General features: G+C 39.0%; 1 protein-coding gene across 1 annotated transcript in view; it reads right to left on the bottom strand.

The window, feature by feature from the left end:
- The window catches only part of dgki (diacylglycerol kinase, iota), an 89528-nt gene that overhangs the window by 27890 nt on the left and 34672 nt on the right, over positions 1–26966 (bottom strand). The window contains exons 2-10 of the mRNA XM_037695955.1: positions 13669–13777; positions 9719–9814; positions 3192–3266; positions 2984–3040; positions 2832–2897; positions 2691–2759; positions 1363–1479; positions 982–1056; positions 37–132 (exon numbers count right to left, since the gene is read on the bottom strand). Coding sequence (XP_037551883.1) covers positions 37–132; positions 982–1056; positions 1363–1479; positions 2691–2759; positions 2832–2897; positions 2984–3040; positions 3192–3266; positions 9719–9814; positions 13669–13777 — 760 coding nt within the window. The remainder of the gene's footprint in view (positions 1–36; positions 133–981; positions 1057–1362; positions 1480–2690; positions 2760–2831; positions 2898–2983; positions 3041–3191; positions 3267–9718; positions 9815–13668; positions 13778–26966) is intronic.

Genomic DNA, 26966 nt, shown 5'->3' with positions numbered 1-26966 from the left:
TTGAGATAAGACCAGCAGATTAACAGATCTGCTCACCTGGTTGCCCCCACTCTTGGGATTAACAAAAACCAAGATGGGTTTCATCAGAGGAGAAGGGAGGGGCTTCAGTATGAACGGACGCCATTTGGAGTCCTGAGCAGAAAACGAAAGCAGAGAAGAGTAAAAAACAAAAAAAGTTTTATCATATCAGATCCTTACACTCCTTCAGGTGATGCATCTATAGATGGAGCTGATTTGAGGCCGAGCCACATCGTGAATAAAAGCAACCAGTGAAGGTCTGACTCACCACGTCTGTCTAAAGATACGACGGGGTCTCGATTTTCTTTACATCAAAATTCTTAAATCCTCTCAGTCTGTTGCTCTCAAAGTTTTGCTAAACTAAATGTACTAGTCCAGCAGCATGTTCAGCCCAATCAGTGACATCACAGTCAGTCTGCTGTTTTGTTTTTGTTTAAGATTGTATCTTTTGGTGCCTGATGTTTACATTTCTATAGAATTGTGGTTTTATTTCACAGCTCACGTGTCACTCCTGACCCCTGTTTAGATGTTTTTTGTCCCATTTTTACATTCTGAATTCTGTTAGGAAGAAACTGTTTTATTTTGAAGAACCTTGTTAGTTGTACTTCCTGCCATGCAGCATGTTTTTAGCATTTAAAATTTTTTGGGGTTCTTTTAATCTGACCACTGGCTCCTTCCCTTAACTTTATCCTATTGCAATCAAAAGAATTGAACTTGAACTTACTCTAAACTTACAAAAATGTACACAAGTTGCACCCGATGTTTATTTTTTAATTAAATAATGTAGCTAATTAATAATCCATGTCGTCAAAAAGCACTCCAGATGGATTTAACTGGTCTTAGCGGAGTCAGAGGCTCATTCCCTTCATTTTTGGTGGTAAATAAATAATGTAAACACATTTGTTCCTTTGTGTACTAAACCCACACTGGATATGAATGAAACGATCTGATGACATCACTCACGTCCAGTCCTTTCTTGCTCGTCCTTCGTTTGAAAGATGTCCTCTTTTTCCTCCGGGCGGAGTTCTTCAGGGAGCTCTGGGACGCGGACAGAGTTCGACGGTTAGTTCACTGTCACCACGTTTGTTGTGACTCTGATTAGACGTGTAATGAAGCATGCGACGTGATGCAGCATCCATTTTTCTGTGTTACTGTGTGTGGGGGGTCAACAGTAAGCGCCCCCAGACATCCGTCAAACTAAATCCCATCGTGTCTAAAAGCACGGACACGAAGCGTTTGACAGAACCTCCTTCAAATTTAGATCCAATCAAGTCATTTTGGATTAGTGTCACTAAATGACAGCTGGTGAACTTTATTAACTGGGGGGCTAGCTCGTGTCTTCACCTGCGGTTTCCTGACTTTGATGATCCAGGAGGGGGGGACTATGACTCCGGCGTGGGCCCCCAGTGAGCACGGCTCCTCGATCTGGTGCAGCATGAAACACGTCACCTTGTTGTGGAACTGCAGGACACAAACATCCTCGTCAATAAGTTGTTTTACAGGACGATCAGTGAGAATGAAGTCAAATTGCAGATTTGGAATGTTAATGCAGGAGCATCTGTGTTGAAATTTGTGCAATAATATATAAAATATAGCTTTCCGATTTAAAATGTATTCTTTTTTTTTTTTTATGATTCCTAAATGTAGTTGAGCAACCAGACAACCAACATTAATACTAAAAGAAGCATTTGCAGGCCTGGAACAGATAGTCAACAAAATGTTGCTTATTCAACAAAAAACATAAACAATAAGTTAAAGATTAAAATATTAAGATTAAATATTGTATATAAATATATAGTTTTTTTTGCACAAAAGAAAAAAAAAATCTTGATCTCCTATTACTCACATTTGTGCTAGTTGCCACTATCAGATCAGAAAGATGATTGATTATTTGTGGATCAAAAGTCAGTTTTAAAGACCACTTTAAATAAAAATAACCATGAGAGAGGCATCAAACTGCAGTACAGTAGTCCCTCGCTACTTTGCGGTCTCGCTCTATCGCGGTTTTTCAAAATAAGACTGGACATGACACACAATTGGCTGATTGATGGATGAGCCGCACGATCGGCATGGAATTTTTATTTAAAATAAATTATTTTTAATTATTTAGCACCTGCTGCATATTTGTGCAGCTCATACTGCTGCAGTTGATCAGCTATTCAGCGTGCAGAGTGGAGAAGTGGGCGTGGCCAAGAGCGCTTGCAGGTGGCAAAGAGCAGAGGAGGCACGGAGCAGAAATCGTGACATTCTGTGCTCTTTTAGAGCTTTAGAGTTTAGAAACATTGTTTAGAATATTACAAGAGTGTGGGAAGAGTTTAAAATGCTTATATATATATATATATATATATATATATATATATATATAAACTTGTACTAGTATTCTTACTTTGTGGTTTTTCACTTATCATGGGTCTTCAGGGTACAAATCCCCCGCGATAAACGAGGGATTACTGTAATGTACAAAAATACCTCCTGACACCAAAACTTAATACTACAAGACCCTTTATCAGTAGGAAGTGAAAGATCTCACTGTTGATGTAGAAATAATAACAATTATTTTGCTGAAATAAATCTGAAACTGACAAAGTGAAATTTTTTCTTTCAGGACATGACAATAAATAGGCTTCATTTTTATTAAAACTACTATAACTGTGAGTAACTTCAGTACTTACAGCCTGTTTACACCAAGAGCAGCTGATGGCGATGATTTCTTTACTGTGGAAGAACTTCTGTTGAAAACTCTGACAGAATAAAACAAACAGTAAGATCGAAGGAGAAGAAATAACCGTCTGGACCTGTTTGAGTGGACCCACCTTTCCACACTGTTTACACTTCCCCTCCTGCCTCCGTCTGTGAACCCAGTGATGTCTCAGTACATTCTGCAGTCAGATAATCACACACATCGCTGTGATTCGTCACGTTTACGGCCGCGTACGTATCCACAGAAACACAGAGGAAAACTCACATCTCTGAGGCACCGGGATCCCCCCTCTCTGAAGGTCGGCTTACATCTGAAGTTAATCTGGAGGGAGAGACTGTGTTCATGTGTCTGCATGCTTTTTATTTCCATCTTAAATGCGGTTCAACAGAATTGGACAGGAACAAGATTGTAGATCTAATTTGCAGGAATAAGTGTCAGGCGTGAAGGATGAGCAGCTCGTGTGTTTGTGTACCTTTTCGAGCTGCTCTATGCAGCCGGTGTGAACGACGATTTTACAGGCGGCACATTTCTTCCTGGGGGCCGACTTCTTAAAGGAGACAGAAGGAGCAGAGAGGCGAGTAAGACGCAAAAATACACACGACAAACACAAGCCATGAGGAAAAACACACTTTCTAAACAACGGCACGAGTTTCACCGACTTGAACTAAAATGCGATTGTTACATGAGACTTTATTGAGTTTAGGTCTGTTGAATTACAGTATCTGTTTTTGATGATTTATTGCAAATATAACACCTAAAAAATTAACTGTTTAACAAAACACCTGATTTTTAACCCAACTTGGTTTATTTCTGAATAAAGCAATAATTTTGTTCCCAAGTAAGAAAAATCGGATGCTCAGCCTGGATCTTAGTTTAACTGAACCAAACTATTTAGGCCAAATATTCTTAGTCTGATGAGTTTCCATTCATTAACAAAACAGACAACAAAAATATCTTATATAATAAGATTTGTGCTTCTTATTTTGAATTAATCCAAGAAAATCAGACTTTTTAAGCAAAAAATGATTAAAAAACAAAACATTTTGGATCAAATTAATTCTAAGACCTGAAACAGCACAACTGTTGACAAGTGACACCTTGATATTTGACATTTTGAGTTACCGTATTTTTCAGACTATAAGGCACACTTAAAATCCTTTAATTTTCTCAAAGATCGACAGTGAGCCTTATAATCCGGTGCACTTTATGTATTAATTCTGGTTGTGCTTATTAACCTCGAAATGATTTTATGTGGTTATTGTGAATGAGTGAATCAAGTTTGACTTATCCAACTGTTTTGGTTCGCTTAATGCACCTTATAATCCGGTGCACCTTGCGTTTGAAAATAGGCCCATTCATTGATATTGCATCTTATAATCTGGTGCACCAAAAAATATGGTAACTGACTTCTCTCATCACTTATTTAAAGAGAAAAATGATTATTTCAGGCATGACATCTCAGCTTCCTGCACCTTCAACCAATCAGACACAGCAGGAACACCACAGACAGCTGGAAAATATTTTGCGTTAGGATTCATGTAATTGTGACTTTGTCAAGTTCAAACACCAGATAACAGCTGTCCTCGCACAGCAGGGCAGCTGTTGCAAAAAATGGCTAAGAAACAACGTGGCGAGTCCCAAACAAAGCTTTTAAAGGTTGTCCAAATTCCCCCTCATTCTGAATATAAATTAACTGAATGTTTCATATACAATCCACTGAGGCCCAACCCAGAAACCCAGAGAACCTAAAAGACCTGCTGGTAATGTCCCAGAAACCGCAGGACACCTCAGAGGACACGTATTTGTGCCCAACAGGTCAGAGAGAAACCTCAGATCACATACACAGCACAACCAGAAATAAGACACACCCTTAGGACTTTGTTGGACCACCTTTTGCTTTGATTTTGACACACATTTGCGATAGCATATTCCTAATAAGCCTATTTTCTGTCAGAAGATGTATTTTTGTCCAGTAGGAGAGTTACATCACAGAGTTGAATATTTAAGAATCTCAGAGTTGTGAAGGTCTGAAACTTCTTGTGGCTAATCACTGAGTGTACACGATGTCTCCTGCTTCCTGAACACAAACTGTTTTTATAACCTAAGCTGGATGAAACTCATCATCAGGAAAAAAAAACACAAGTTATTCAGGTTTTCTGCTGGAACCTGTTCACATAAATCAACTTTGAATCTTTTTTCAATTCAGTTCAACCATTAGGTTAGTTATGGTTAGTTCCCATTGAGCCTCGAGGACTCGTTTACAAGAGAGACCTATTACAGACAAACAAGTAGATAGGGAAAAGATAAACACGAGGGAATGGGAGGTAAACAAAAAAAACATATCTCGCACTATGTCCTGACTGAGGCACAGTGTGAAAGTAGCAAAAAAAAGACGTTGCACATAAACAGCAACATACTAATGACATCATAATACATTTATGCATAAGAAGAGGCCGGCAAAGGCGGTGAGTTGTCCGTGGACACTGCCAAAAATTTCCATAGTCCTGATATGAAATGGTACAGTGTATCAGCCAGCTCAGCTCTGATATAGGTTCACAGATGTTCTTGGTAAGGGCGAGTGGCGGGGGAGCAGAGCAGAGCTTCTTGTTCACATAACCACCAGGAGAAATTTGAGATAGTTGGCCTATTCAAGACCAAGCGGGGACGTCAGATTCAGATAACATTTGTTTTGGGACAGGCCGACTCTGCTTGATTTTTTATCTGCCTTCATAGTTCTGCTGGTACATCTCAAATGGTAACTCCAAACAGCCAAATTTTGTAGTCACTCCGCCGGGCCATGCTTGTAGCCTTCTCTAAGGTTGAATCCTTCACGCCAGCGAGTTCCAGGAGCCGCAAGTGGCCTGCAATTCTCAGAAATCGCACCCAGTTTATGGTTTAGCCCACAAAGTGTTTGAGTCTGAGTGTTCAAAGCACGACACATTCCTTCACACAAGGCAGGCAGTCTCACAATTGCCAGAACCACTGCCAACATCTTCCGAGTTTGTTGATATACCAGATACCCGCTAGCTCCAATAAGCAGAAATCTTATTATCATAAACCCAATTATGTACATGCATCTTCTACATCCTCAATAGACAATACGGACAGACACACCATCTTCCACTGGCCCCAGGAATCCATAGTGTATCCAGCTGCGAGTGTCCCTTCAGGGCATGAGGGCTCTCCTTCGCCCTGTCCTCTCGTTGAAAAAATTCTATCAATTGCGTTGAGAGACCTGCTCACCAAAGCCATAATTTACAATTCGGATGATATGTAAAGAGAGACTCCCAAAAAAAGATTTACAGGACAAGAGAACAGAAGCAGGAGGGAGGCAGAAGCGGGTGGAAAAGCGTCCGTCTTTGCCGAGAGCAAGCAGGAAGTGATTAATGCTTTGAACAGTGATGTCTTGACTCATCAGATCAAATGACCTGTTTCCAATCTCTCCAGAGACCAACTGTTATACCCTTTGCTAAATAAAACCCCTCTTTTTTATCAATGTCATTAACAAGACTAAGCTTGATTTGATGCTCTTTGCCATGGATAGACAGGACAATCAAAGACCAAAAATTCATGAATAAAATTGTAAAAATCTTGCGATGGACTGGTAACCTGATCAGGCAGCCTCTCATCAGTTTACACATACCTTCAACTCTTTATATTTACCTATTTATATTATTACAGTACATTTATACTTTTACTTACATGTCTACAGCTCCAAAGAAGAACCATAACTGAGAGCAGCGAGACAGAAGTTGATAAGTCTGCTCAGCCGTAAGTCTTTTAGCACGACTTGACTGGTAAAATAAAAGCAAACACTTATGATGTCAAAGGGCAATTAACCTTCAATGGATAATATATCCCTGCTGGACTGGCTCTTACACTCTGACAAACACATTATTATGAGTAATAATATGGCGGTTAATAATGGAGGGGACTCATCTCCAGCCAGAGGTGTCACTCTAAACTACAACAGAGAGCAATGCTTATTTATCGAGTGCATATCAATAAAGAAAACCATCCTCAGGTTTTATCTTAAAGCAGTTCTGAATGTCCCCTGGCTGAAACCAGAACCTCTGTATCGTCCAAAAGGTTGACCACCTTCAATCTAAGACAGCTTTGCTTCAAATGGTCCAGACATGAGTGAAGACATGTCTCCGTTATACATTTGTTCGAAGGCACGTTGGAGTCACTTTACTTTCAGTTTAGCAATTCAATGACTTGCTGACAGGAAGTGTTTTTTTTCTTTGCATCCAAGTACAGCATGACTTATGATAAAGATTACCCAGAACAACATGCAGCTAGCTCAGTTTCTTATGTTCAAGCACAATGTGTAACTTTTATTAATTCACACTGAAATGTAACTAGCCCACAGGACTAACAGTTTCTGGAAATATTCACCTTGTAATGAAACTAAAACACAAACTTTAACTTAAACTTGATATTTAATCTTATTTTTTTTAGACCGACTACAATTTCAGTGTGGATTATTGAATTTACAGGTTGCAATTGTATTCGTCACAAATCTCCATGTGGTCGAAGAAAAAAATTAAAGCCTTGTAAGGCCTTCCCGAAGGCCCAGAGCCCCGTCTTTTGGTCCCACCCACTCAACATAAGCATTCTGATTGGTTTATTTTCCTGCCATTCATCAAACAATCATCCTGGAGGAACTCTGAGCTCAGCCTTCTCTCCTGACTGTGAAGTCCTGACCAATGAGCAAGCTCGTTCAAACATGTTTCCACCTGGAGACAAAAATGTAAAATCATCTGAGTGGATAACTATATTGTCATGAATTAAAAACTGTGCAAAGCAGTTTACGGAAAAAAAGCCCCAAGTGTTTTCCCACTGATTTACTGCAACTTTTATCAGACTCCCTTCACATTACAAACAAATAGAAAATTATTTTTACTCTATGACTAGTTTGTTATAGAAAACTGACTCCATCTTTACATTAATGTTCATATAAAGAAGCATATTTTAATAAAATGCTTGTTCTCTACAAATAACTTGGCTTAAGCAAGCTTACTTATATTTATATTTTTTCCACATTTGTTTAATCGTCATGGATCGTCTAAAAATTTTGGTCAGTAAAGGTGACTAAAATAAGCCTTAATAGAGGATTGTTGTTTTTTAAAAAAAGAGTCAAATGAGTCTAAAATCAATCATCAGAGGCAAAAGAAAGGCTGTTTTTGTGTGTTAAGAAACTTTAGCAGTATCCTTCTTTTTTTTTCTATCCCAAGCTGCTAGATATTTAACATTTAACACATTAATCCCTTTTGTTCTTTTTCAGACATTTAATATCCATTTAAGTTACTCCTGATGGAATTGTACAGATAAATCTAATTATTGTCAGAACTAAAGAATGTTTCGCAGCTCTCTGTTTTAGGCGCTTTTGTCCTTAAGAGGCAAAGTGGACAGACAAGAAAGTTTACAACACCTATAATTTAAACATTTTCTCCACATTCCCACATGCTTGTGGTTAATGACTCTCGGGGAGCAACATTTCTATCTGAGTGATTTATATCAGCTCTGGTTAAAACATTGGCAAGTTTTTCACCTCCAGGTTTAACTTCTGACAAACCACTGCTGCTGATCAAATGTGAACAAAAGGAGTTCCTGGTTAGTCCATACATAGCTGCTGTAACAAAAACTTGCAGACTAAATATTCAAAGGGTCAAACTTACCATGAAATGAGTGGAAAAAAGGTTGCAAAAATTAAGAAATAAACACAAAAGTTCTAGTTTAAAGTAGCATTTAATAATCCAAGATCAAAGCCAACCTGGACCCCGCATGCAATCGTTGCAAACAAACTCCAGCTACACCCCTGCATATATTCTGGACCAGTCCCAAAGTGCAGACTTTTTGTCAATCTATATTTCACACCTTCTCTGGAATATGTGGTAAAATCTTACACTCATCACCACTCATCGCACTGTTCAGGGTGGCCCCTGGGAATGCATCCTTCAGCAAATGTGAGAAGGATGTGATTGCCTTCGGCTCTCTTCTGGCCAGGAGGCTAATTTTGTGCAATTGGAAGGACCCACACCCCCCAGCATACGTACATTAGATAAGAGGTGATGTGCTATATCCAGCTGGACAAAATAAGATACACTCTGAAGGGGTCTGTCAAAAGATTTTGGGACATTTGGCGGCCATTTATGTCGTATGTCGATTTATATGTTTATATGTTCTTTGTTTTCTCTTTTAATTTTCTGTTTGTATATTTAAAAAAAAACAACTTTGTTTAAAAAAAGTTTAATTTAATTATAATGCATAAAAAAGCATTGTAGCCAAAAGTAGAATGGTAATTGTATGTAATATATCTGTATAGTGTAAATATTGTGGTGACTGTGTTAATAATTACTGATGTTTGCAGTATTAAACATATGCCAGGGAAAAGCTACACACCCACGAGGAAATAAAGCAAGTTGGCAAGAACAACTTCATATATCTAGACACTTAAAGTGAAAATACACATCAGTGTGGGCTTTCCATTTACTAAATACTATGAGCTAAAATAAATAAAAATAACAGGAACAAAGTCTTTACTGAAGTTCAGATGGTCTGTGTGTGAATGAACCAGTCTGACAAGGTTTTCATCACTCACGAAGATTTAAATCATCATAAAGATGTTTATCTGACAACTTCATTTCTAGTTTTCTGCAACATAATTTTAACTACTCTTTCTTTATCCCTATAAACCTAATCAAAGCTATGTTTGTTACATCGAAAATACAAATAGATGAAGTAAATATGGCGCCGTGTCCATAAATAAAATTTAGCCAATTTTATCAGCTTAAATACAAGTTTTATGTCTTCTCAGCATTAGTATTCAGTCTGGATTCCACGTTTCACTGAATTATTTAGACGAAATTCGAGGAAAGGATCCAGTCAAAGGAGCATACAGGATTAGATACCCAGAAAAATGTCGGCCCAAGTGAGGTTTTATCTCCCAGTTTCCATCGTGCAGAAATTAATGAATCTGTATGATGTAATACTCACTGCAGTCTTCAAGAGGCAGGCGTCCTCTCCGAGGTAACACAGCTCCCCTGAACAACTCGTCTCCATCCACAGGTGATCGCCGTTCACGGCGTTCTCCTGCAGGGTCACAGAGGAGAGGCAGAAGCAGAGGGGAGAATTATTATTTAATAAGGTGCTATCGCCCTTTCGCGTGTCTCGCTGATTATTTTTTCCGTCCCCAGAAAACCGCAGCCACGTGAACACTCAGCCGAGATCGCAGCCAATAATCGTGTCAAGCACATAAGTGCAGCTGCTGAGTGGGTGGGTTATTTCACAGTGATAATCAAAACAGCACAGAAGCTGCCGTTAGCATGCAACAAACACAATGCAGCGTCAATCTGCACGGACGCAAACACAGGAAGGTTTACGTGTTGGTGGAACAGATGACAAACTGTGTTTTAAACATGGTAGACTTTATGTTTTATTCATATATTCCATTTAAGTTGTTATTAAACGCACATCATGTCAAGTCTGCAACGCTTTTAAAAAGTTATGTCGTTTTTCCATTTCTTTAAAGATATTCTAACGATAAAGCATTTCAGTCTCTTCCTGGAAAATGCACCTCAAAGCATGCAGGTTTTACAAGTCTTCACGAGTTCTCTTTTAGAGACAGGTCAGTGAGGTACTCGTCCCCTCTTTGTTCTCAGACGTACTTTTATAAAGTATGGGGACTGGAGCGTTAAATTACTTTGGTGGATAAAAAACAATCGGTGCGAGAGTTTGGTTCACATGGCCAGCAGTAAGTCGAACCCCTTCAGGGTGGGAGTTGGACTCCGCCAGGGCTGCCCGTTATCACAGATTCTGTTCATAACGTTTATGGACAGAATTTCTGGGTGCAGTCAGGGGGCGGAGGGTTTCAGGTTCGGTGGCCTCAATAAACAATTATAAAAAGTCATACTGCAGGTTTTTTTTTTTTTTTTTTTTTTTACAAATAGGATGGCTAAAAGAAAAAGGTAACAAAAAAAAACAGCTAGATTCTAAGGCGAATGTAGAAAACTAAAAACAGGAACATGTCTGCATTGGTCCCTGCCAGGAGTCCAACAGATTCTTAAAGCCACTTAGAGAGGACAAGGTCGAGAGCTTCAGATCTTTTTGTAAGATATTCTAAGAAACAGGAGCAGAGTAGGAGAAGGCCCTTTTGCCTAGTTCAGTCCTCATTGAGGGAACACTGCAGGTAATAATGTCCTGAGAGCACACGCTGTAGCTGCACTCACGCAGAGACATGTAGGAGGAGATGCATGAAGGCAGCAGACCAAGAAGTGATTTAAAGATGAAAATGTACCAGTGAGAGAGTCAGCGTGAAGTTAACGATGTCCAGTTAACCAGTGAATACAGGGTGCAGTGGTGGGTACGATGATCACAGCCAGTTATGAATCTTAGTGCACCATGATAGACGGCATCCAACATCTGCAGGGTTCTTGTAGGAGCGTTCATGTAAATAATGTCACCGTAATCAATGGAGGGAAGGAAAGTCACAGATACAAGGTGTTTTCTAGCATTCAGGGTTAGACAGGATCTGTTTCTGAAAAAGAAACCCAGTTTAACTTTCAGTTTCTTTACCAAGTTTTCCACATGGAGCTTAAAAGAGATGTGAGTCGACCAAGATACCCAAATATTTATAGGAATCAACAAACTCAATGGAGACACCATTTGAGGATGAGATCAGAGGAAGAACTGCTGGGACCAACTTCCTATTTGAAAAAAGCATCCCTTTGGTTTTGTCGGCATTTAGGACAAGTTTGAGGCGGAACAAATCAGTCTGGATGATGTTGAATGCAGATTTCAAAAGCTGGAAAGCCTTAGCAACAGTTTTAGCTCGGCAATAGACAACCGTGTCATCAGCATAGAAATGTATGGATGCATTAGGAATGTTTTTACCTAGCAGTCATACTATTGTGATCCATTTTTCTTCCGTACGATTTTGGCATCTTTCTCGTCCTGCAGTTTTCAAGCTATTTCAACAAATCATATATTAAAACGTTCAGCTCATTCAGGAGAAGGGTGCTTGAAGATTAATATCTTTTTTGAAATATTAGCCTCGTCTGCCACATTTTTTTTCTCATAGAAAATGAATTGAGCTCATTTTCCACCCTTCAAATCTTTAGATCTGTTTACAACCTTTTACTGCTCCTTTCACATTTCATTCTGGTTCAGCTGCTTTCAGCTAATTTCAGCTGGGGGTGGGGTTTCAGCCGTTTTCTGCTCCTTTCAGCTAAATACAACATTTTTATGCTTCTTCTAACTTCTTTCTGCAAAATTCAGCTTGTTATGCTCCTTTCAGCTTATTTATGCAAGTTTCAGCTTTTACTGCTATTTCAGCTACTATTTAGCTGTTTATGCTAATTTTAGCTTTTTCAACTAATTCCACATTTTTGGCACTCATTTCAACTTGTTTCAGCCCAATTCAGCAAAAATGTGCTCTCTCTACTTCCTTTTGGTGTAAGCTTCTTTCTGCTTTTTTATCTACTATTCAGCTGATTTTTGTTGTTGTTGTTGTTGTTTTAATTTTAATAGCTAATTTCAGCTTTTTTCAGTTAATTCCCACTTTTTTGTGCTCATTTCTGCTTATTTTGGCCTAATTGGGCAAACATGCTCTTTCTGCTTTCTTTGGGTAATGTAAGCTTGTTCTACATTTTCAGCTAGCATTTTAGCATTTTTAGCTCATTTCAGCTGTTTTCTTTTAAAGTCACGTTTTTTGTGTTAATTGCTGCTACTTTCAGCCTAATTCATTTTTTATGCTACTTTTAGCTTGTTACGCTCCTTTCAGCTTTTTAATGCTCTTTAAGCTACCAGTACTATTTAGTTCTTTTGATGCTATTTTTAGCTTTTTCAGCTAATTCCACCTTTTTTTTTTAGCTCATTTCAGTTCTTTCCACTTCCTTCTGGTAGTTTAAGCTTCTTTGTGCCTTTTCAGCAATTTAATTTTTTTGCCAATTTCTTATTTTTTAAGCCCATTTCTGCTTATTTAAACCTAATTCAGCATGTGTTCTTTCTGCTTTATTCTGCTAATTTAGGCTTGTTTTTCCATTTCAGCTAAATTTCAGCATGTTTTTAAACTAATTTCAGCTGTTTTTCCAGCAAGTTATTCTGCAATACGCATTCACACTGCATTTTCGCAGGAAATGCAATTTCTCTAGTTCAATTTGTTTAAATTATTGTTGGATTAATTTGCATAAAGTTATTTAAACTAAATGGATTTTTTTTTCCAAACAGGAAACTTAAAGGTCTAAGTGACAGGAAGAAATGGTTTAGGATTATTTTACAATACAATAAAATTAAATTAAAACAGATTTCAGTAGATGACTACCCACGTCTTCATTACACTGCTCATGCTTTAAGACATGTTCTTTGTAAAATTCGTAAAAAATAAGGATTTCAATCTTAGACACACCAGATGGCATTTCAATAAAAATTAAAATGCCAGCTAAAAGTTGTTTTTTTGACTGTCTAATGTATGTCGTCGAGTACTTTCCTTTCCCTCTTGACATTTTCCTCAATAGCGCAGCAACACTTCGAAGCAGAAAGCATCTTGAAGATGCTTTTCAGTTCCGTGATTCATGTTTTGTAAATAAAATCCATTAAGTTCTGCAAAACAGACCCTGAAAAAGTCACATCTGGCGAAGTCGTGACGGACCAAACTTTTTCTCCCACGCTGCCAAGACATGTAGTTGCACTAATCATAAAGAGGAGGAGAAAATTGCTGCTTGTCGCTTCCTCTGGAACATATGGCTGCAGAAAAGTCTGTTAATAAATCTGTTATATTAAAAATCCAAATGTCATTGAGTGACTCAGCCAGGCATTGGAGGGAAACGGTAGACCGAATCTTTCCGTGCAGCTTTTGTAACTCTTCATGTTTTAGTCGTATTTTCCAACACAAATACACAACAAAACACATAAACAATGACACTTTAGAATCAGTGTGTGTGACTCACCGTCCAGTCCACGCAGGCACGTAGCTCCTTGCTGGGGCCGTTGGACGCTGGAGGAAGTGTTTGCTGGGGTGGGCCGAGGTAATGGAGGCCTGAACGGGAGATGGCTTTCCTAAAAAACAAGCAGCAAATAAGTGATGATTGTTTTTGTACGTGGCTACAAGCTGCACCAGAAAAGATGCATAAATCTGCCCCGTCACGCTCACAGCCTACAGAGCAGCTGTATCAACACGAGAGCCCCAGTTCAGTTTGTAAAATAACCATTTGCTTCCAGCTCGGCTACAGATATTTGGTTGAGGAGGACTGGGAACAGCTTGGGGGTGAAACTGCCAGCGGCACTTCATGGTGAGGAGAAAAGAGTTGGGAGCTGGTCTGTTCTGTTGGAGGATGTCTCACTAGTCATCTCTGCCTCCATGCTTGACTCAATCCAATACTTCATCTTCCTCTTTTAATTCTCTCATCTCATCTGCAAAACCAATTTCAGTTTCTGCTGAACTGGACAGAAAATGACTAAAAGCACCCAAAGTCTTTCAAAAAATTGACTTCCTAAGACCTGCAGAAGCTTTGACCTGTTGACAAAAACCACTAAGCAAATAAAAGAAAGTCTGGCTGCTTGGAGGCAAAGTATAAAGACATAAGAGTCAAAGCTTTTAACAGAAAAGATATACCGTACTTGCTGCCATAGAAGTCGCATCAGTCCAAATACAGCATGTCTAATAAAGTGGAAAAAACATAAACACGTCGCTTCGCCGTATAAGTCACATCTATTATGCGTCACCGCTGACAACCCGGAAACGTGGGCTGGTGTTGTGCCTAAATCAATTGGCTGAAAAATGGCGGCCACGGGAGCATGCACAGGAGGACTTTAACAAGAATTAACAAGAAAAACACTTTAAAACAATTACTTGTTTGTTCAAAATTATAGTAAAGGTGTGTCTCAGTTTAACTTTTTCTTAATAAATGCACTTTAATGGTCAAATCAGCTGAATTTCTCCTGGTTGGTGTGGCGAAATGCAGCTGATTTGGAGTTCTCAAGCGAGATGAAGGTGGCTCTGTATGGCAAGCCAAGTGTCTCATTAATAACCACTTTTACTTATTAATGAGACACTTGGCTTGCCATACTACTCAAGTGCCCTCTAGTGGCTGAAAATGTTAGTGTTCAATATTTTCCACGTCAGAATGAATTAAATCGTCAGATCTCAGCCAAAAGTTCAGTTATAAATATGGGGAAAAAAACGTAAACACGTCGCTTCGCTTTATAAGTCACAGGCATGCTAATTTATGCAAAAAAACTTTGGTTTAAACAGCGAAAATTACGGTATATGCACATTTAGACATTTGCATATTTTGTGTGACTACATCTGTAGAACATCAAGTTTCCTAATGTGAAATGAAAAGCACAAAACTGTAACGACAGGATGAATCAACACGTGCGTCTATCAGTGGAACAAGTTGCACAAAACAGCCGACTCCCTGCTGCTGAAAGTTTTAGTGGCCGACTAAAACCCGGACAAAGAGGAGTCCCCTTACACACCCCGTAACCTGACCGTACCTTAACACACACACAAAGGTTGAAAACACACACACGTGTGCACGCGGTCACGACTCTTGGGCTAAAAATAGTCCTGCGTGGGTGACAAGAGAACAAACGCAAGGACGTATGGTGACTGGACCCAAGCCAGAAAAATGTGGAAACACATAGATACACACTTGCATATGATATATTTCAATAATTATTTGTGTTTCACTTTAAAAATTTTTTTTACAGTTTTATCTGAAGCTGCCACTGAGCTCTGAGGGCACTCAAACAGCCCATTTGGTAAAGAACACAAAGTTTTCATGAAACCAACTAAGAGAAATGAAAGTAAAAGCAGAAAGTGTCTGAACATGCATCAAAATAAAAAAGAAGTTTTGTTTTTTGTGTTATGAGTATGATGGTTAAAAAGCCACAGAAAAGAGAAAATTAAACATTTACATCCTGTGGACTTCATTTTTATCATCAGACAAGCACAACATAGAGGCTTTCAACTTGTGTCCACAGAACTCTGAAAAACAAAAGTAAAAAGCTGTTAAAAACTAAAATTCAGATTCATATTTTTGCAACAAAACGCAAATGATTGTTGTGGTTTTTTTGCCATGTGCTGAACTGTGTGGTTAAATGCTCATCAGCTGAGAATAATGATATCAAAAATCATAAAGAAATGACCCTTACATGAGAGAATCTGAGAGTAATCTTTGGAGCCAGAGGGAAAAAAAGAGCAGATCACCGCACAGTTCATAAATGGACACAAATACACACTTAAACACACAAACACATCATCATTCAGAGGTCATGTTATGTTTGAGTGAGTCCTAATCTGCTAAAAGCAGACAGGATCACAGGCATTAAAGACCACTCCTAAAGTCGTGTGCACACAGCAAACATGAGAACACACACAGCCTGACTTTCAGTTATTTTAAAGGTATTTAGGGGTGCATCCGTCAGAAATAATTCTGATAAAAGCATCTTAATAAACAAAAGAGGTGACCCAAAAAATGCAGTTTGTAAAATGAGTGTAAGTCAAACCAAATTAAGCTGAAATAAACTACCACAAAATCAGTTTTAACGCAAAGTTAGGTCGATCAAATACAAAGAAACTAATTATTTCACCTGAATTTCCACTTGAATTTTTCTGAACGCTCAATTTTAAAAGGCATTCCTCTCCTGTTTGAGCCTGCCTTCAAGAAACTAGACCAGCAGGTCTGAAAAATCATGTTACGTTTTTTTTTTTTAATATAGATGTGCCATGTTTGAGCCTGCTTAAAGAGGACACCCAAACCACTGCATTTCCAAAACCACAATCCCAGCCTTAGTTGGAAAATCAATTCACCAGAAACCTTTAGGTTCACAGACATGTTAATATTTCAGAGGAGAGAATTTAATTGGTCCACCTTCAGCTTTCTTAAGGACATAAAATATGTGCAATTCAGCTTTATTCAATATTCGACTCAGGAATCTGATACATATGAGCTGAAATCAACACAAATCTGACATCAGAACACTTCATTTCATTTGTCCACCGCAGTTCATCCAGCTAGGTTGCAAAGTGCCTCCTTTCACCGTTTTACAGCTCTCCACTGACTCGTAAGGTTCAATTAACCTCATTTTAGATGCTCACATAATTAAAGGCATCCATGACTGCTGAGAGTAAAAGGTTGAGAGGGCATTAATCAAGCTGCAAATTATCACCTGAAACAATCCATCAATTTAGCTCAACTGAAAAAGAGCTCATTTAAGCACGGGCCTATTGAATCAGATTGTTCAATCTTGAATTAGACTGACTAAACACTACATTATCTGTCACGCAGGGGATGGGGTCATGGAGACTATTAAGCCACTACTAGTATGTAAAGATTCATGGTGTGTGATGGAAGGATGAAGATCAACGGATGGATCAACGGATCGGGGTCTTGTCCTCAATAAGGGTGTTGCTTTGGTTGGTCGTGGTGAAGAAAGAGTTTAGCCGAAAGGCAAATTTCTTAATTTACTGCTTTGCCCACATTCCATCCCTCAGCTGTGGTCATGAGGTTTGGATCATGACTGAACGAACGAGAGCCCAGATCTTCTTTCGGCTGTCCCCTCTTCAGGGGTCACCACAGCGAGTCATCCTCCTCCATCTCACTCCGTCCTCTGCATCCTCTCACTCCAACTACTTCCATGTCCTCGCTAACTGCATCCATATATCTCCTCTTTGTCTTTTTCCAGGCAGCTGCATTTCTAGCATCCTTCTACCAATATACCCACTGTCCCTCCTCTGGACGTGTCCAAACCATCTCAGTCTGGCCTCTCTTTATCTCCCAGTTGTTCAACCTGTGATATAATTCTAATGAGCTCAACAAGATCCCACATACAAGCAGCCAAAATGAGCTTCATTCATATGACGGCCTTAAAGACATTGTGAGGAGCTGTCATCCCGGAGAAAGATGACGAGAGAGAGACACTGCATAGAAATGAGTCTGCTGAGGTGGTTTGTGCATTTGATTAGGCTGCCTCCTGACAATCAAGATTCTCCACTGGTATGCCGCAAGGCAACTTGCTGAAAGGATTAAATATCCGCTCTGGTCTAGGAACACCTTAGGGTCCCCCAGGAGGACCTGGAGAATGTCACTGGGGAGAGAGAGGTCTGGGTTTCTCTCCTGGACCTGTTGCTTCCCGACCCAACCACAGATAAATGGTAGAAAATGGAGAGATGGAGATGTTGGCTGGAAATGCTCATTCCTTGTTGGCTAGTGTTTTAAATTTTTCTGTGAGAAAACCCTTTCGTTATTAGAGAAGCTCTGCCTTGTAAAGAGCATTACCAAACACAGATTGCTGGTTAAAACAATGTTTCTTTATCTACCCTGAGGCTGTTAGACTCATGAATCTCTAACTAGAATAATCACTGTGAAAAACCATATGTTGCTGCTGATCTGTTTCATGTTGCTGCTGATCTGTTTAAATGTTGATGTGTTCATGCGTGCACATCTGCTCACAGACTCATGTTCATGTTTGTGCTGATGTTCAATGTTTTTATGTTATGAGTGCTTAGTGTATATTTAGTTGATGTTTTTCTTAGTTCATATCTTAGATGTTATTACTGTTTTTCTTATACAGTTTATTGTTGGATGTAACTGGGACCTTGTGTACATAATTTCGCTCCACCACATGTACCACATGAGGTGCGAATGACAATAAAGAAACTCTGACTCTGATATTAATGAATTTAAAACATGCGTTTGCTGGCTAATGAAACAAACACAGTGATTAGTGTCGATAATCTGTCTCCTTGAACTGTAGGCCGCAACAACAATTCTGACTAAACCAGACTGAGGAGCAAACATGAACTGAACAGACATTTCAAGTGACATGTCCTAGAATTGTGCCATTCATGGTAGATGCATGTTGGAGTAGCTCTGTCACTTTCATTCTGAGATTTTGCTTTTGGAAACTTTAATTCGTGGTTTCTGGATATATATAATAAATAAAGTTAAAATGCATCTCAAAAGCTCAAATACTATCTCAACTACAGCCCCAAATGAGTTGAAAAGGAGGCTCCATGGATGCTTTCCCGTCTACCTTTCCGGCTATGCTCGAGTGCCAGACTACTGAGATCCTAAGATCTCCTAAAGAGATCCTGGAACTGGCAAGAAACATGGCTCGTGACAGCAGAAGGACCGGGATCGTCCCCTGGCACCTGCAGCTGGCTGTCCGCAGCGACAAGGCGTTCGGCAGACTGCTGGGAGGAGTGGCCATTGCTCTGGGAGGAGTTCTGCCTGGCATTTGGGTGGTCCTGCAACCCAGGGGAATTGAGAGGCTAGCTGATTCTGGGTGGACGAATCGGATGACATCTGCAGCCAATTTCTTCAGATCCGCTGTGGGACGGACCTTTACAAAGGATACTTCCTGCCTACAGCCATCAGCATCTATAACATCTCTTAATGAAATTAGGATAATTCAATTCAATTCAATTCAAATATACTTTATTAATCCCAAAGGGAAATTAATTGTTGTTGTAGCTCATCTTGGTTTCATTAGAGTTGTTCTAGATGCTGATGTCTTTGGGCAGGAAGAATCTCTTGTAGCAGTCCGTCCCACAGCAGATCCAAAGAAACTGGCTACAGATGTCAATCCGTCCACCCAGACCCAGCAGACCTCTCGGTCCTCTTGGGCAGCAGAACTGCCTAAATGTCAAACAGAACTTCTGCCTGAGCGATGGCCATTTCTCCCAGCAGCCTGCCAAGCCCCTTGTTGCTGCAGACTTAAGTGCAGGTGCCGGGGGACGATCTCGGTCCTCACGCTGTCACAAGCTACGTTTCCTGCTACCTCCAAGATCTCTGCAGTCAGGTGCTCGAGCACTGCCTTCAGGTAGACGGGAATGCATCCACAGCACCTCCTTTTCAACTCATTTGTGATTTGGGGTTGTAGTTGAGATTTGAGCTTTTGAGATGTTAATCAGCAGCTCCCAGTTGTAGAAAACCACCTTGTTGTTATGGTTACACATCATAACAAATGCCCAAAAGTAAAAAAGTTATCAGTAAAAATCCTGTCTCCAGCACAGCATCTGATACCAGAGGAAGTAATCATCTGAAAAAATCTATTTGCATTCAGAAAAAAAGAGTAATTAAAGTTTTCAAAAGCAAAATCTCAGAATGAATGTGAGAGCTACTCCAACATGCAGCCACCTTGAGCGGCGCAATTCTGGAATAGAGTTACAACAACATTTAATTTCCCTTTGGGATTAATAAAGTATTATTGAATTGAACTGAATTGAATGATAGGGTGGCTCTTTGCCTGTACAAAAACAAACAGGTACCTAATTGTTTCTTTACAGAACTGTGTAGGAGCAAGCTCTGTCACTGGACCTGAACGTGTACTGGAGCTTCTTGGTGGAAAAACCCCTGGAATGACTCGCGTGGTTTAATGACAGCAATCAAAAAATAAATAAATAAATAAGAGCTACTGTAAAATTAAGTGGGCAGACAGTAGGTGGCAAGAGGTGCACCACCTGAGTATAACAAAATGGTTTTGAACTTTAGAAAATGCAGAATGATATTATTAGAGCCCAAAGTAAAATTAAGAAGTTGCCAGAGATCATAATAGAAGCTATTTCAACAAGACAGGAGATAAAGAGATGATGCAGCTGCTCTCAGTCCACCATCCACGCCTCATTTTCACAATTTAAATCTATCTGCTTCTTTTTCAGCACATTCTCATTCCCTCCTCACACTACTCCTCTTCCTCCTCTGCTCTCTGTCTTCGCATCACATCAGTTTGTCCCAGATCTCCTCCACCACCACTAATCTCTCCTTTCTCCTCCCTCTGCTTTGCTCCTCCTCCTCCTCTTCCTCCCTAAAGCTCCTTTCATCCTCTGCTCTTCTTACTCATCCACCACCTTGTCTCCTCTGCTCGTCTTCAGCCTCCTCCTCCTCCTCCTCCTCTTCTCTCAGCAGAGGTGGGTTGTCAGCGTTGCCATGGTGACCACACAGTGGGAGCATTGGCAGCTCGTCCAGTAATTATCTTGCCAGATAATCTGCTTCTGTGTAAATGCGTTGTGCGTTCCGGCAACTTTACACTAAAAGCTTTTACACCTATCACACCACGTGGGATGACTGTACATAGAAAAAGGGGGAAAGTCATGATGTTCAATTATTTTTTCACTCCCACGACCTACGCACGAGTATATTAGTTCAAATATTTTCCAGGGGGCAGACGTTATAACAGTAAGGATAGTTTGGGATTATTCAGGTGAATAAAAGAAGATTTGTCGTGACACCCAGAGGAAACAGTAGCCCCGCTGAGCAACAGTGTTCAGTCAAAGTGAAAACAGAAACATAAGTAAAAGGCAGCAGTAAGTGGGAGGGTTTGAACTCAGCGTCTTTAACTTTAGATGTGATAATGTGGGAGAAACTGGTTGCTAAAATAAAAATAACCACACCGCTGTGGATTACCATACTTTTCGGTTTATGAAACAACAGATTAAGATCATAAAAAAAAAAATTTTTTTTTTAACAACTCATTAGTATTTGAAGTAGAAATAACAAAATAAAAATTGTGTTCAACAGTTTTTGTTTGATAAACTGATATTCGCTCAACTAAACTTGATAAAACACACATCGTGGTTTATTTCTAAGCTTTTACATGACAGGATTTATTTAAAAAAATAAAATGCTATTTGGATCTAAAAATAAAAACTTAAATAAAATATTTTTGTGAAAGATAACACTGCATGGGAAACAATTTATTGAATATTGCCCATCAACAAACTATTATGTACAGCAACCTACAGCAATGATCTAGATGTATAACCTTTGACGTTGATTTTTGACCTTGATCTTGGAGCTGGGGTAATGAAAAGTGTATGTTAAACTCTGTCTAGTAATGTGCTTTCCATTAAATTTTCTTGAGCAGATCAAAAGTTATGGGTGGGACAAGAGAAAGTTTATGGATGACTGGACGTGCACTACACCGTCTGTCTTTTGACAAAAGTCTGCTGTTTGGTTTCCATGAGCAAAATGATGAGTTTCCTAACAGTTTTTAAAAGTAATTAGACTACCGTAATTTTTGCTGTATAATGCGTAGTTTGTTTCATATATTATCATGCCTGCGACTTATACAGTGAAGTGACGTATTTATGTTTTTCCCCATATTTATAACCCAATTTTTGGCTGAGATCAGAAAATTTCATTCATTCTGACATGGGAAATGTTGAACACTAACATTTTCAGCCACTAGAGGGCCCTTGAGTAATATGGCAAGCCAAATGTTCCATTAATAGGTAAAAATGGCTATTAATGAGACACTTGGCTTGCCATACAAAGCCACCTTCGTCTCGCTCCGGAACTCCTGGAGCAAACGTCAAATCAGCTGCATTTCGCTGCGCTGCCCAGTTGAAATGCAGCTGATTTGACCATTAAAGTTCATTTATTAAGGAAACGTTCAACTGAGACACGCCTTTGCTGTAAATTCGAGCAAACAAACAATTGTTTTTAGGTGGTAATCTTCTTAAATTTCGAAGAAATGCACAGCGAGTTGTCCCTCTGCGTGCTCCTGCTTCCGCAAATCGATTTTTGAAATGCAGCTGATTTGACCAACATAGTGCATTTATTAAGGAAAAGCTAAACTGAGACACACCTTTGCTACAATCTCGAGCAAACAAATAATTGTTTTTAAGTGTTAATCTTGTTAAATTCTTGTTAAATCCTAATCGATTTTTGGCACAACACCGGTCCACATTTCCGGGTTGTCAGCGGTGAAGCGTAACAAACGTGGCACGTCTGCAGTGACGCATAATAGATGTGACTTATACAGTGAAGCGACATTTGTATGTTTTTTTTCCATTTTATTAGACATAGTTGGACTGATGTGACTTATACAGAAGTGCGATGTATACAGCAGCAAGTACGGTATATAACAGGAAGAAATTCTCACTTGTGTTTCCTTTTTGAGCTGCAGTGAAATAAAGACTTAATACATCAAAATGAGTCCTGTTGATCCTTCACAGTTAAACAAGTGAAGCTTAAAAGTGTCTTATTTTTGCTTATTAACTCAGTGACTTTGCTTAAGGAGAGCATTTAAGGTAGGTTTTCTGTAATGAATAAAAGTACAGCCTAAGTGTTTTGGCACAAATGTTGTGTTTAATTTTCATTATCTTATGAGCCAAAAAGATGTTTCTTTATGGATCTGCAGAACCTTCTATTATCAGCATGAAAAGCTGAAATGTTTTTTGTGCTAAAAATAAGTCGTAACAGTTATGAGTCCACGGCACACTGGTGACAGTTTGTGTTAACACTAAGAAAACGTCTGAGGATCTGAATTATGTCAAAGCTTGTTAACAGAAAACGACATTTATGATGTATTAGTTGAAACCTTTGTGTAAATATAATTACAGGCAGTTTCAAACGTCACTGGTTTAACTCACCTGCAGCCGAGCAGCCGGTGAAACCAGCGCACTTTCTTCACCCTCCTCCTCCTCCTCCCTGCAAGTCCACCGGCTTCCACATTTATCATAACTATTCTCAAAGATTTACTCGCTTATACCATTGTTAAGATGTTCACCTCTCCCAGTGAGACATTCCAGCACAGAGCCAATCAACAAGCAGTCATTTCCCTTCATACTCGTAGCACGGCTCAGGTAATTACACCCATCAACGTGACGAGCAACAGATACCTGACACCAGACACTTGAGCTCTGTGTGACAGTGTGTGTGTTTTAAATTCAGTTTTATTTCTTTCCAGCTATAAACTAGACAAAGATTAAGCTTGGGATTAGGCCTGTCGCGATAAACAATAAATCAATTAATCGCATGATAAATGAAAATTATCGACTTCATTTTCATTTATCGGCTTTATGGTTTCTTCGTGTCTCTCTCTTTCTACTGAAGACACTGGATGATAAAAGGCTCAACTTCGGTGATCTTCACTGACCCCTCCCTTTCTCTTTTCTCTTTAAAATCCATTTTAAACATCCAAAATCGCGTTTTTTGATCGTTAAAAGCAGCTAAACTGAGAAGCTAGCTATGAGCTAAGCTAACAGGCTGACCTTAACAAAAAACCTCCGTCTTGTCGAAGCTCCAAAAGTCACTGTTGAAACCCGTGCCTTCGTGTAAAAAGTTGTTTTTCTCTGCAAAAAGAAGCTGAGAACTTGTTTACTGATTTTTTTATTAAAAGCTTTGTGTGAAAAATGCTATGCTAAAGAGCTCAAACCACACCGAGCATCTGTCATTTTGAGAACCGAAGAGAGACAGCCCATGTCACGTCAAGGGGCCTCCCTCCCATTTTTCTTAAAAAGACACGCTGCTCGCTCCCTCACTATCCATCCTTTGGTTCAAACAGTCTTATACTGTCATCTGGTGGTCAAAAAAGGTACTAGACACAAAACAAATTAACTAACAAACATTTCTTCTTAAATTTAACAATAACTACTAATTATTGTCAAATTTCAAACAATATTATTATTTATCGCAATAATGAGACAATTAATCGCCCAGCAAAATTTGTTATTGTGGCAGGCCTACTTGTGGTCAGTAACATTCATGTTAATGGAACATGGCTGATAAAAAAAGTTCCTTGCAGGTATTCAATATTGCGCATTAGAGTAACGATTTCTAATGATGCTATAGCCCCTTCACCTCTCTTGCATCCTCAAACATGCTTATTTTTCTACGTTTTCCTGTTAAATTAAAGCTATCGTGCACAATTTTTAATGGTAAAAGCAGAATAATAAACGACAGAGGCTCACGAGTCAATTAAAACTGATTTAAATTTAAAAGAAAGACAAGAATTTGGTACGATTTTGATGAAACAGATATTGAGACTTCCTTTATGATCATTTAGTCTTTATGTTCTGTTGTGGTCCAGTACGGGCGGCACAGTGGCGCAGTTGGTAGAGCTGCCGCTTCCCAACAAGAAGGTTGCTGGATCTAATCCTGGTCGGGGACCTTTCAGGGTGAGGTTTGCATGATCTCTTCATGCATGAGTGTTTTTTTTTCTTCCCAATAACGCCAGTTTCCTCCCATAGACCAAAAACATGCAAGCTAGCCTCAAAATTGTCCCTAGGTGTGCGTGAGAGAGTGAATGGTTGTCTTATCATGCCCTGTGATGGACTGGATCCATCCAGTCCATTACAGGGACTGTCCAGGGGCCTGTCCAGGCTGTACCCCACCTGTGATTTCTGAATATGGGCACCAGTGACTCCTGTGACTCAGAAAGGTGGATAGATGAATATTGTACACTACATCATAACGTATGCTATGGAGCAAGATATTTTCTAAAAATTCAAATGTCAGTGTTTATTACCAAGATAGCACATGAAACCATAAAACAAAAGAGCCAATATGCTAATTAAATCACAAACTACACCACTTTGGATGATACATCCAAATGGTATTTATGAGACCATCTTTAACATCAACACAAGTCACTGTCATGTTTCTTCTGTCAGCATAAATGATCATAACTACTTGCTGCTCTTAAGGCAACACAGTTTACTAACAAAAACGTAATCATTTGGGTATTTTTTTTTTATCTAGTATCCCTTTTCCCCATCCATCCTTTGGTTTGTCCTTTTCCCTCCCTTCTCGATCACCTTACAGGTGTAGCTATTGTGCTATTTTTAGAACCTTACGTAAACAATAACCTGACAAGGGCAACCTGAGAAAAGACACTGAGACGCACAAGTACGTGAGCACGTTTCTGAGGATAGGGATTTGCATACAGGTTTGTGCTACTAAATTTTAGATTTAATGTGACGATTTAAAAGGTCAAAGACAACAAATATGAGTCACTTTAAACAAGAATTGAAAAACCTGCCATAAAAAAACCAACACATTCCAAAGAATTTAAACATTAAGGTGGAGAAAATATTGATGAAAATATTACATAGAGTAAAGAAACAGAAGTTATTTTACTAAAGCTGATCCACTACGAACCAGGTTATTGTGTTTTGACGACTGAATCACCAGTTAAGTCAAGAAAACCTTTGGTATAAAAGCAACATCTCCTGACTGGTCTAGAGCCCCAAAATACCTGCTCACATCAAGAGTCATGGCTCCTATAAAAGTCTGTAACCACCATGAGTATTAAAATCAAAACTAAGAGAAAACAGATACAAGCTGAGCTTCAACGTGAATGTGAAGTCAGAGCAGGAAAATAACATTTTGTTTCCATTCACTTCAAACACTATGCTACATATAGAACTTATGTGCCCTTCTACAGCACCTTTATAAACTATGCAACATTCATTAACACCTTCTATATGATTGTTATTGATGCACAGTCGCCATGCAAAGAGAGGTTCACTATCTTGTCTAATGGGTGAAATGAGTGCTTAGTGTATATTTAGTTGATGTTTTTCTTAGTTCATATCTTAGATGTTATCATTGTTTTTCTTTTACAGTTTATTGTTGGATGTAACTGGGACCCTGTGTACATAATTTCGCTCCACCACATGTACCACATGAGGTGCGAATGACAAAAAAGAAACTCCGACTCTGATTCTGACTCTGAAAAGCATATCATGGGACTTGTAAAGTTGTATCTGGTCTGTGGCTGATCTTATTACACTACCAGTGATTTGATTCAATCAATATATGAGTGACAAAACCAGTATGACTCAGCCCCTTATCACATGATTCAGCCTTTAATCATGATATGATTAAGTCTTTAATCATGATACGATTAAGCCTTAGATCACGATATAATTCAGCCATTTATCACGATACAATTCAGCCTTTAATCACAATATAATTCAGCCTTTAATTACAACATTTAATCTTGATAGGATTCAGCCTTTAATCAAGATACGATGCGGTCTTAAATCACAATATAATTCAACCTTTAATCACAATATGATTCAGCCTTTAATCATGATACGATTCAGCCTTTAATCATGATACGATTCAGCCTTTACTCAAGAGCCTTTAACCACAATGTAATGTAATTAAATAGGAATTTGAATCAACACATTCAGTCAAACAAAACAAAAGAACCATCATATGTCACTTTTTGAGAATAATGGTTTGATACCTGATAATAAACGATTGCTTACAAACAGACCTCGTTTTAAAGTTACAATACACTTTCATAAAACCTGACTCACAACTGAAAAATATACAAAAATGAGGCCTAGTTCCTCATGCATACAATTGCGAGCAGATACAGTATGTTTACTACTGTTTCAATAACTCAGCAGTGCGCACAAAAAAGTGTTTGCTACATTAAAAACAAACATTAAGGTTACACAAAGTTTGTTTTCTCAGTCATCCAGGTATATAACAACAAAAAA

The sequence above is a fragment of the Nematolebias whitei genome, chromosome 22, assembly GCF_014905685.2.
Source record: "Nematolebias whitei isolate Nwh7 chromosome 22, NemWhi1, whole genome shotgun sequence".
Classification (NCBI taxonomy): Eukaryota; Metazoa; Chordata; class Actinopteri; order Cyprinodontiformes; family Rivulidae; genus Nematolebias; species Nematolebias whitei.
The sequence above is the reverse complement of the archived record's forward strand: the minus strand, read 5'-3'. Positions and strand labels throughout refer to the sequence as shown.